Here is a 12,880-nt window from a genome sequence, read left to right as displayed (position 1 = left end):
TGGATGATGGAGTCATTATTACCAGAAGGAGAGCTATTTTATTATTTATAAAGCAATTTCATTCTTGATAAAGACAGAATAAGATTTCAAAGCATTAAAATAATAAAAGTAAGGAAAAGAAGGTAGAAATATAGAGTATTCTGTTGATGGACATAAGAATTATTTCATTTTGATGAAAATATTAATATGTCTCTATGAATATTTTATTTGTGAATATTATTCATATTTATTTGTGAATAATATTCATATTTTTGAGTTGACATTTCTTCAATGAATATATAAATGTGCAAAAAGCTTAGGAAAAGATACCATCCTTAGTTAATAAAGAAATTCAAATCAAAACTACAATGACAGATGACTTCATACTTAGATAACGATTGGAAAAAGAAAAATAAAATCTAAATATATTTTGAGCACAAAAATTAACCTCCGTAAAACCTCAAAAACTCAACAACCCAATAATGAAGTGGGCCAAAGACTTAAACAGACTTCTCAGAGGGCTAAAAAAAATGAATGGCTATGTGTTCAACATCTCTGGCCATAAAAGAAATGCAAATAAAAACAAAATTGAGATTCCACCTCATTGCATTTAGAATGGCCATTACCAAGAAAACTAACAATAACAAACAATGGCAGGGATTTGGCCTAAAAGGAACTTTATGACATAGTTAGTGGAAATATAAACTTGTTCGACCATTCTGGAAAGCAGTATGGAAGTTCTTTAAAAAAGTAAACATAGAAGCAGGGAGTGGTGGCTCACACCAGTAATTCTAGCTACTCAGGAGATCTGAGGATCAAGGCTCAAACCCAGCCCAAGCACAAAAGGACCTGAAACTCTTATCTAGTTAAGCCCTAGAAGATGGGACATAGGGCTTGGCTCAAGGGCAGGGTTTTTGCCTTGTGCCAAAGACCTTAGGGACAACACTCAGGCACAGGGGTAGGGCAGTAGCCTTGAGCTGAAGAGCTCAAGGACAACACCCAGGCCAAAGTCAAGCCCTATGACCCACAAAAAACCCCAAACAAAACAACCAAAAAACACAACTAAAAATAGAGCTACCCTATGACCCAGCAATTCTGCTCCTGGGCATTTACCCAATGGACCACAAATCAGGCCACACTAAAGCCACCAGCATAGCCATGTTCATTGCAGCACTGTTTACCATATACAAGATATGGAATCAATCTAGATGTCTCTAAATGGATGAATGGATCAGGAAAATGTGGTACATCTACAAAATGGAATTCTAATCATCCATCAGAAAAAATGATATTGAGTCATGCATAAGGTAATGGAAATATCTGGAAAAAATTACATTAAGTGAAGTTAGCCAGAGCCATAGATACCTAAGCTGCATTGATTTCTTCATTTGTGCTAACTAAAATATGCATATAAATCTACAATTAAACATAGTGACACGCTGCAACCTAATAAATTACGTAGGAGTCTAGACATTCACACACTGAGGCTAAAGGAGAATATGTATAGGAGTGGTTGACAAAGACTCAATAGCTATGTGTAGATGATTATATAAAATAATATTCTATTACACGAACTCGAAGAAAAGGAAACAAGAAACATTTTTTAGCTGTCATTGTTGCTGTTTTTCTTTTCAATTGTAAGAAGTGGTACTCACTAGACACCTTGTGGGAAATGAGCTGGGTGGGGATGGGAGAAAAATATTGGGAGAGAGCAATGGAAAGGGGAGACACGGTTCCAAAAAAGATATGATGTTACTGGGAGTTTATCTTGACTGGGATAAGAAATACCTGTAATAATGATAGTTTGAATGCAAACTTTCTTGGAAAGGAAGTGATTTTAAATGCCTATTTTCCAGCCAAGGTGATTGTTAAGGGAGGATACAGGCTATTCATTAGCAAGAGTAGTCAGTTTTTGTGTCCTAAAGTTTGTATACCATCTACTTATGCATCACTATAGATCTAACTTCCAATGCTACTACCTTCTTTAGTTTGAGAATTTTTTCAACTGATGGGATCATCATAAATTAATGAAATTATCTTCTATTTTTACTTCATAGAAATCCACTTACTTACCAATGTACTAAATGACTCTTCCCCCAAATATCTATCCTGACCAAAATCTGTTCTGTTCGCTCTGTTTGACAGTTAAAGTGACTGAAGCTGTGTGTTGAAAAATCACACAAATATATCTCTCTCTACATATCTCTCTATATATTTATTTATAGGGAGCTCTATTATTGCTAGTTGCTTCTAATATATATATATTGCTTTTTGATTTTTTTCTTATAATACATGTGTTATCTAAAAAAAGTATACTTTATTTAATTTCAACAGAAGTGAAAACACCTGTTCAAACAAAAGCTTGTACAAGAATGTGTATATCAGTACCCTTCAAAAACAAAAAAAATGGCCACTAAATACATGAAGAAATGCTCAACATCTCTGTCAATAAAGGGAATGCAAATCAAAACAGCACTGAGATTCCATTTTGTGTCAGTCAGAATGGACATTAAGAATATGAACAACAAGGTGGGCACCACCAGTGGCTCACGCATGTAATCCTAGCTACTGAGGAGGTTCAGATCTGACAATTGCAATTCAAAGCCAACCCAATTAATCACTCAAAAACAGAGGTGGTGCTGTGGTTCAAATGGTAGAGCACTACCATTTGAGCACAAAGAGGATTAGGTATTGAACCCAGGCCCTGAGTTCAAGCTCCACAAATGACAAAAAAAATATGTGAACAACAAATGTTGATGAGAATATATAAAGAACCCTATTACAATGTTGGTGGAAATGTAAATAAATACAATCACTATTGAAGGCAGAATGAAGATTCCTTAAAAAAACTTAATAACAGTATTCATCTATAAGCCAAAGACACCAGTCTTGGATCTTCAGCCAGAATATTGCAAATCAGGATACAATAAAGACACCTCTATACCCCCTTCATTGTTGCAATATTCACATAGACAAGATATAGAAAAAGGCCAGATGCTTTTGATGAATGCATCAAGAAAATAAAATTATTCAACTATACATTTAATATTTCATTCTATATACATATATACTATTTAGTTCCAGCCAGGTATGATTTTTTTTTTTGGATTACATGAGAAAGTCTTTACTTGATAGTGTATTTCCCAGTAGAACACCAAGGCTATTGTTGGAACTTTTTCCATGTTTTCTCCAAATTTTTGGTGTAGGTTTTTTCAGATAAGAATTTGGGCCAAATTTCACATCATTATTTGCTTTATTTTCTGTACTCCTCTAATTTTGTATGTATATACTGGACTGAAATTGATGTTATCACTATTTAATGACATACTTAACAATTTACTCTTTTCTAACCTAGTTTCGTACTTTTTTTCTTCTCTTTCCCTTTCCTTTTTACTTCTTTCCTTCCTTGTTTCCTTCCACCTACCTTTCTCTCTCCTCCCCTTTTCCAATTATTTTTTTTAAGATAGAGTTTAACTGTATAGGTTAGGTAGCCTAAAGTTCTCTATTTGGCCTAAACTAGTCTCAGACTCATTGAGACTGATTAAGTCTCCTGAATTCTAGGATTTACAGGCACACACTTACCATACTTACCTTAATGTGGTAATTTTTCCAAAAATTAAAGAACTAGTGTGTATCCTTAAAAATTTGTATCAAAAGATTAACAATCACAAAATTCACACAAAGATTTAACTTTCTAAATGGTCATGGGAACACAATGAATGAAAATGAGATGAAAAATCATGAGAAAAAGTAAAAAAGCAAGGTTAATTCAAATGAAATGTTAGCTTGACCAAGTACCTGTCTAGGTTTAAGACTCAAAGTGAGGGGTTGGGGAAAGGAAACATAAGAAGGGGTATCAATGTATTATAAGTAATGCACCTATTACCTGACGAATGTAACTGTAATCCCTCTATACATTATCCCGACAAGAAAAAAAAGACTCAAAGTGATTCTGTTAAGGGTTTTTTTTTTTAAATTAATCTAGACAACTTATTTAAAGATATTCAATGAAATTGCTAGCAAAAACAAAATTTCTGGTGTAGCAAGTTTGTAAAAAGTCATGTGATAAAACACTGCCACAAATACTAGAATCTCAATGACAGCAGAGCTCTTGAGTTATAAGAGAAATTCTTAAATTTCTGGATGGAATATGCTCAGTGGTACTTTTTCCCAACAGAGCACTGGTGAAGATCCATCACAATGAAATAGTCTACCTCCAGGAGAGGAAGTAGGATGCACATCTGCACAATCATTAATGTAAAAGCCTTTGTCTTACCGGTTCATTTGTATTGCCTGTTGCATGATGGGAATAACTGATGAGACCAGGAATGGGCTGCCCACCATATGCCATTATGACAGCAAGACTGGTGCTGAATGGATGCTTCTAATGCACAACACATAACAGTTATGAATATAGTGACAGGAAAACATGAAACTATACAAGCAAAATGACTAAAAAGGAAAACAGTGAAAACAAAGAAACAATGAAATGCCAAAATTTTCTAAATGTAAAATGAAAAAATCAGCTTTGATTTTAAATGTCATAAGCTTTTTCCTTAAGACTAAAATCAATGGTGTTTTTTTTTTACTCTTTTAACTAAAGTAAAAGAGAAAGAACATACAATGATTTTTTTAAATGTACCTTTTATACCAATTTGTTCCATTAAAAAATCATAGTTTAATACCTTATTAATGTTAAGACTCAATGGATCACTGAACGATCTAGATGAAAAATCATTCACTCTTCAGTGAAAAAAACCACACACTGTGTTTTTGAGTTACCATGTGACATGAATTATATATGATTTCAATCTATATGTTCTGAAGTAAATCTTATTGTACTGACAGCCAGAATAAATCTCGACAAATTACTTTATACAGTAATTAATTTGTTGATAACATGCAGGTAGAAAAATTAATTAATTTGACTCAAACACATTATGGTACCAGATTAACTTCCACAGCTGTCCAAAAACAATTTGAAACACTTTGGTATTCATTTATTAATACTGATTACTTTATTAAAATTAAACCAAACATATCAAATTCTTCTTTATACCACTAATATTTGTTTAGTAATATTGGAGTAAATACTTTAAATAAAAGCGAAGTCTTTTTTAAAAAAATAATTTTTTGTAGTTAATTTCTTGAATTATACTAAGTATTTTAACTTGAGGGGTTTTTTGTCCCTCTAAGAATTTCTGAAATCTTGATTTTTTTTTTTGGCCAGTCTTGGACTTGAGCTCAAGGGCTGAGCACTGTCCTTGGGCTTTACCACTTGAGCCACAGCACCATTTCTGGCTTTTTTTCTATGTATGTGGTATCAAGAAATTGAACCTGGGTCTTCATGCATGCCAGGCAAGCACTCCACCACTAGGCCAAACTCCTGGCCATGAAATTTTGATGTTTTGACTCAATAAACTTAACATATCCACAGAAATAACAAAATCAAAGAGCTCTTAAATGTCACATAAGGTTATCGTGCAGCTCTAACTTCAATAGGTGGTGCCTTAAACACAGAGTAAATGTCAACTTTTATAAGAAATCTATGTGAGGAAAGGACACAGTGATAAAAATTAATGGATATCTCCGTTTTTTAGGATTCTCTAAGGAGTTATTAAACTTATAGAAGGATGAGACAGAGGATGAAATCAAGAATGTATCTGTGGATCTAAAGACCTCTGAGTTTCTCTCAGTAGGCTTACCTTGGCAGCAATGGCTGCTGCAGTTATATGTGATGAAGAGCTATCTTCTGTTGAAGCAACACCGCTGTCTTTCTTTTCTTCTTCTTCTTCCTCACACTGCACCCCTTTGTCTTCTGTCTGCTTATGGGGGCTGGTTGTGGGAGGAGGGGAAAGAGGAGGTGGCGGGGAAGGTAAATCTTCAAGTTCATCATGCACCTCCTTTACTTTTACAATGGCATCACGTAAAAGGTCAATGGCGTGAGGTAGAGCTGGCAGTATAAACTGAAAGCATTCCTGTCCGCAGGAGAAAAATAATGAAAATGAAGCCAATTTATGGACACATAAAATGCTGGCAATGAAAATAATTACTGATTTTAGATTGCATTTCCTTCCACTAATCATGAGAATGCACATTAGATGCACTGTTTTTGCAATGTGAAAAATGAAACAAGATGGCAGACTATATTCTCCATATGCTAGAAAATTACATTACTAAATGAGCACATATTGTTGTTGTGTTGGTATTGGGGTTTGCACTTGGGACCTTCTGCTTACTTAGTCAAGAGCTCTACCACTTGAGCCAAACTCTTTATGGTTTTATTTTTTTTTGATAGGGTTTGGGGATTTTGCATAGGCTAACTGTGGATTGTGATGTTCCTATCTATACCTCCTAGGTAGCGGGGATTATAGGTGTGAACTATCTTGCACAGTACAACATTTCTTTTTTCTTTTTAAGGCAGTACTGAGGATTAAATTCAAGGCTCAGCGCTTTCTGGAAAATCACTCTACTACTTAAGCCATATTCTTATTCTTTGTTTTTCATTTGTTTTTCAGTTAGGGTCTCAGTGCCTTTTCCAAGGCCAGGAAAAGTATGAGATCCTTCCACTTTCTGAGTAGTTGGGATTACAGGCATATGCCAAAAAATACAGAATGTTATATTATTATTTTTTTAAGTGAGAATTTGGTTGGGCACGATGGACATACCTGTAATTCCAGTTACTTGAAAGTCAGAGATTGGGAGTATTGTCATTGGAGTCTAGGTATTCAGATCATAATTTATCAAATAATCATGCATCGTGATATGTACACATAATTATACTTAGTTTGTAAGCAAAGGTGGGAAGATGATTACAGTTTGAGCCTGATCTGTGCCAAAACTTAAAGCACTATTGGAAAATAACTAAAGCAAGAGTGCTGGGGGCATGTCTCACGTGGTAGAACATCTATCTTGCAAGCATGAGGCTGAGTACAAACTCCTTTATGCCAAAATAAAGTAAAATTTGGGAAATAATTTTGGAGTTCAGAGATGCTTTATTAGAAACATGGAAAGGAAGGAAAGAATGTTCACATTTTTAATTAGAGTAAGACGCAAATAACTCATTTGAGGACCAGATTATTTTATTCAGAAGCCAAACTTCTGATTACCATCATGAAGTATAACTAGTATACTGTATGATGTTGTGCAATACTTAAAAATAGATACAAACTTATAAATAGCATTACAGAAAAGCCTTACAACCTTCTGCTCAGGTGTATTATCAAAAGAGAATAAGCAAGAGCTTATATAACCAGAATACAGAGCCAGATATATTTGGGAAGATATTTGTACTGGTTCCAACTGACACCAGTTATGTTAGTTTAGCAACAGTCTTCCACTCTGATCATTTGTATTTCACACTGAAAGGAACCCTTAAAAATCTAAGATTGGAAAAGAAATATTGTAAAAGTTTTGGCGGCTTATTAGAATACTTTAAAGGATGCCATAACTTTTATCCTCTCTTTGTATGCACTATCAGTTTACTGTTTAAGTATTTTGTGGTAAAGAACTAAGCCTTGAACAAAGAACTCTTCAGATTTTCAGAATGTCATATCTGCTAAATATCTGTTGACACATTTCTTTTTTTCATAGATTTTTATTATAATTAATCGAGGGGTTACAGTTATATTTGCCAGACAGAAGGAGCATTACTTCACATACATTGATACCCCTTCTCATGTTTTTGTCCCCATTTTCCTCCCCCAACCCTTGACCTGAGTTTCTAGCCACCAGGCATCTTAAAAATTCTGGTCACCCTAGAGTCAATGCAGTGCCTGAATGAGAGCAAGATATTTATTGATAGTCTTAACTTATGTAACAGTGCTGTGCCAAGGTCTGCAATGCACTAAAAGTGCTTTCATCCAATCACATAAAGTATGTATGACTGTAAATAAAATCATCTGCCGTTGTGTGTAAAAAAAAATTCTGGTCAGCAAAAGCCTAGGATAGTATTCCTAGCTGGCAATAATCTGTGTATATCATCACACACATCTTTGACAGGATAACAGACACGTGAATGATTAAAAAAAGAGGAACAGTGACAGTTCCTTTGATATCTCTCTATGTTCAATCTATTTTTTCTGTTAGCTACTGTTTATATGTATGTCATTCTTGTAATAAATAATCTTGATTATAACATCTTTCAGTGAATTTTATGAATCCTAGTGAGTTATTAAACACAAGTACATTTTAGGAATCCTGATTTACAGTTGTCATAAGTGAGACCAGTCATTTGGGTGCTCCATTTAGGTGCTGACTGAAGAAGTTCAAATCAGTACAAAGGCCTAAACTGCATAATTCTTGTCTTAACTTTTGGATTTCTGCTGGCAATATTTGTCTAACAATTAGGAGAAAGGCAATGAAATATCGATCTATTAAGACATAACTAGGTACATATCCATAAAAGGAACTCCCACTCAAGATTGGAAGTTGAATAGAATCACAATTTTTGATATGGCTACCTAGGTCCATAATATAAATCCAATACTAGTAGGCTGTAGGTATGCAAAGGAGGGCTGAATTTAGCTGTGAGACCATGAAATGACAGGTCAAGAATAGTTGCCAAAACCTAGATACATAAGGCCATATAGATTGAGGATAGATGATAGGACCTCCAGGATATTGAAACAAGAGCCAAATAATGTGTGACTGTTAATGTAATATGTTATTTCTCATCTCTTTTGTTGTCCCTTGGTTATCTCATATTGTTACAGTATTTTATCTTGTTATCTGATATATTGTATATGTTTACTTGTCTATTTGAAATAGGATAGGGAAGGGGGGAAAACAAGATGAGGGGAGGGAATGGGGGGAGGGAAATGGGGACAAAAACATGAAAAAGGGTAGCAATGTTTGTGAAGTAATACACAACTTCTATCTGGTGAATATAATGTAACCCTTCTATTAATTACAATAAAAATATATTAAAAAAAGGAATAGTTGCCAATAAATAAGCCAGAGTCTGTAGAAGGCTATATGGGAAAGGATCTGCATACAAATAACAGATCAGTGCTGGTAGCTCCTAGAGGAAACAATAGATCCTGGCACTTTCATCCTCAGAGTAATAATTTGACAGAGGATACATGGGTAATTGAAATATTTGTTATCTTCAATGGAAGAAAATAAAGATACAAAATACTGTCTTAAAATATCTCCATGTGATCATATTCAACTTTGAGGGTTGTGGAGAAAATGATAGTATGATTATTTCATTCATTTATACCTTTAAGTAGTTATGCAAAGGAGTTGCTATTCAACAAAGTAGTATATGGATACAATGAATCTCTACTAATGTCATCTTTGTCATCATTCTCTCCTCTTCGCTCCCTTTTTGTTTTCTTTTCTTTTGGTTGGTACCAAGGTTTGATCTCAGGGCCTCATAGTTCCTCAGTTTGATCACCTAGCATGTTACTGGTTGTTTGGAAATGACGTACTGCAGAAATTTCTTCCCAGACTGGCTTCAAACTGCAATGATCTAGGTCTCAGTCTTCTGAATCGTTATGATTATAGGTGTGAAGCACCAGCATCTGACTTACACTTTCTTTCTATGAGTGCTTCTCTCCCCTGCCCCCATGTCATCTTATTTTCTACTTGGTACTACACTCTCAATATCTGGATTACAAGTGTGTTAGAAGAAGGGATGAAAGAAATATGGGATAAATAAGACAACTTTAACTCTATCTTAAAACTTGGATATAGAATTCCTAGGGGTCTAATTTTGCCTTTACCCCACATCTGGCCAAATTAGGATTGACAATGAATATATCTGAATATAGCGCATATATCTGACATAAAGGGCTAAGATAATTCACTAGTTTTTACCTATGTAATGCTACCCTATATAAATATGAATGAACTGAGATACTTGCTTAACTAAATATTACTCACAGCGATCTTAAGCAATATTAATCTCACATCTCCTTCAAAGATGGTAAAAAATTTGCATATAAGTGAAGATAATGAAGATTGGAAGCTGAATATACTGAAATAAAGGAGGGAAGATACTATACTCGTTAAAAGTTGCAAAAAAAGGATACTTTTTAACAACTATAACATGCTTGAAAGAGTGAAGTCATATGTTATTGACAACTTCTGGTTTTGGAACCTATCAAACCTAAAAACCAGAGTGACATCAGAAAGGGAGATAGTGTAATGATTTGATAGGATACATTACCTAACATTTAATATCTGAGGAAGACTGTAACCTAGTTATCTTTTTTTTTTTGGTGGGTCATGGGGCTTGAATTCTAGACCTAGGTGCTGTCCTTGAGCTCTTCAGCTTAAGGCTATCACCCTACCAGTTGAGTCACAGCCCCTTTTCCCCATTTTTAGTGATTAATTGGAGAGAAGAGTCTCACATTCATGTTCTTTATTGCCTGGGATGGCTTTGAACTAACATCCTTAGATCTCAGCCTCCTGATTAACTAGGATTACAGGCATGAGCCACCTCACCCAGCTTCCAGTTATCTTTTAACTCTTAGGATTTAGGTTATGTTTCCTCAAAACTATAATTATAATATTGTCATGGTTTTAATTACAGTAATGAGACTGATGGTCGAGAATATTTGAAAGTTGAATTAAAGGCTCTGTAGAATACAATATTAAAAGAAAATGATTGGTTTAATGAAGACTTGGAAATTAATTCATATAATTTCTGTGGTATATAGTTTTGTACAAATGTATCATATGTTATAAAGAACAGTATATCAGCTAGGAAATTACTAAATTTCTCCAAATGTATAAAAATGTATGTAGTTTGACCAGATAAACTGGCTATTTCTTTTACTCTGTGTGGGCTCCACTTTGCTAGGGAGAGATGAAATGTAAGCCATCAAAATTTCATGCCTGACAAAATATTTTTTTGATAGAACTCTATGACCATTAGATTATCTAGCCTTCACCATTTATGGTGAAAGCTTTTGCCTACAGGGTACTGGCTTTTGTCTCTTAAAGGTATTTGAGATGAAAGGTATCAGTCCAATCTTTGGAAGATAAGAGGTAAAGGTCAGTTACATGGAAAGTGTGATAAACTTAAAAACATGGACAATCAAGGGCTAGGGATATAGTTCAGTGGCAAAGTGCTTGCCTAGCAAGTGCAATACCCTGGGTTTGACCCTAGTACTAACCAAGAAAAAACAAACAAAAAAAAACATCAATCCAGGTGCCAGGGGCTCATGTCTGTAATCCTAGCTATACAAGAGCTGAGATCTAAGGAGGCAGAAAAAGTTACCATGAGAGTCTAATTAATCACTCAAAAACTGGAAGTGGAGCTGTGGCTCAAAGTGAAGCTAAAATTGAGTAAAAGAGCTCAGGACAATACCCAGATTCTAAGTTCAGGCTCCACAAAAGACACACACACAAAAAGATATTAAAACAGGGCCGGGAGTTTGGCCTAGTGGTTAAAGTGCTTGCCTAGCATGCATGAAGACCCGGGTTCGATTCCTTGGTACCACATACATAGAAAAAAGCCGGAAGTGGTGCTGAGGCTCAAGTGGTAGAGCTCAAGCCCAGGACTGGCAAAAAAACAAAAACAAAAACAAAAAAAACAAAAAAAGATATTAAAACATAAGTGAGTTTCTGTGATTAGTGAAAAGCGCATTTCAAACGCTGATGCCAGAGAGTAATATAATCATGCATTCATGGAAACACTATGCTTGGCATTTTTCCTCCACCCTGTCTAATGTACTTCTCTTCACTAATTTGATCTATGTATCTTTTTTCTTGATAAACCATAAATCAAAGTGTAAGTTTCAGTGGGTTCTTTGAGTCTTTCTAATGAATTACATAACTAAATCTTAGGGTGATTTTTAGGAATCCTTAGAATTTACAATTAATGTCAGAAGTCAGCACAGGCACGGGGAATGTGACTTTTTGGTTGGCTATTCTCATTGCTGGTTTAAAGTCTTATAAATAAGCCACATAAATTGTCAATGATGCTTACCTGAGATCCTTTCTTGCTACCTGGTAGGTTAATTATGAGAGTTTTCCCTCTGATTCCACACACAGGCCTGAAAGGAAATAAGAAGGACAATGAGCTGCAATAAATGTTTTGATATAAATATATTCAACAAAGTCCAGTCAACTTACTTCACATGAGAGTGTTTAAAAAATAAAATTATTATAGTAAAATATTCATCAACAAAACCCACTGAGGATGGAATCTAGGAATTGGAATGTTAGCAAGAACTCTATTTGATACATGCTCAAATTTGAGCAATACTATGATAGGCCATACTTAAATTTTGATAATACTATCATAATAATAGTGACCAAGTTACTGGAATTTCCATTTGTTTTCAAAATTTGAGTTACTAGAAGGAGTAAATATAAGCTTTGAAATTAAATCTATCGAATGCCTAGCACATGATATGCACTCAATAATAGCTGACCCACCTTCCCTGAAAAAGCTCATTGGAATTAGATAACAAGAGTCACATATTCACTGTAAGTAGTTGCAATGCATTCTATAGGCATTCAAATCATCAGTATATTCTGCTTATTATTACTAAGCACCACTGAAAGACCACTCTAAAATAGTGCACACCATCACAATGAGCCTTTTCTCTTGAGATGGAGGAGGGGTCTTATGAGCTTCTTTTTGTTTAGGTTCATGGAATGATAATCGTCCTGATCTTAAAGTCTATGTACATATGAGTTGTATCTTGCTGCAGAAAACTATTGGTTAAGATAATGCTCTCGTTTTTCACCTGGGCTGGCCTTGATAGTCACCATCTGATTAGCTAGGTTACAGGTGTGAATCACTGCTGCCAGATTAAAAGATGCTTTTTATGTTTACAAAATTATATTACATATGTTATTAAACAAGTTATTTTTCTCAATAACCATATGTTTGAGATTCCCCCCTCCTGACATGAATAACTGGTTTTCTTTGCTTTACAAA

At 34.6% G+C, this 12,880-nt stretch overlaps 1 protein-coding gene across 8 annotated transcripts in view; it reads right to left on the bottom strand.

Annotated features, from left to right (window-relative positions):
* Gphn (gephyrin) overlaps positions 1-12,880 on the bottom strand; it is a 337,298-nt gene that overhangs the window by 152,200 nt on the left and 172,218 nt on the right. For 4 of the 8 annotated variants that reach the window (XM_090344303.1, XM_090344305.1, XM_090344304.1 and 1 more), the window contains 3 exons: positions 11,921-11,987; positions 5,685-5,957; positions 4,256-4,363 (listed from right to left, as the gene is read on the bottom strand). In XM_090344303.1, coding sequence (XP_090200429.1) covers positions 4,256-4,363; positions 5,685-5,957; positions 11,921-11,987 — 448 coding nt within the window. The remainder of the gene's footprint in view (positions 1-4,255; positions 4,364-5,684; positions 5,958-11,920; positions 11,988-12,880) is intronic. The other 4 variants (XM_090344307.1, XM_090344309.1, XM_090344308.1 and 1 more) reach the window with 1 other exon arrangement.

The sequence above is a fragment of the Megascapheus bottae genome, chromosome 14 (assembly GCF_031878675.1).
Source record: "Megascapheus bottae isolate mThoBot1 chromosome 14, mThoBot2.hap1, whole genome shotgun sequence".
Classification (NCBI taxonomy): domain Eukaryota; kingdom Metazoa; phylum Chordata; class Mammalia; order Rodentia; family Geomyidae; genus Megascapheus; species Megascapheus bottae.
This window is presented reverse-complemented; position numbering and strand designations above follow the sequence as displayed.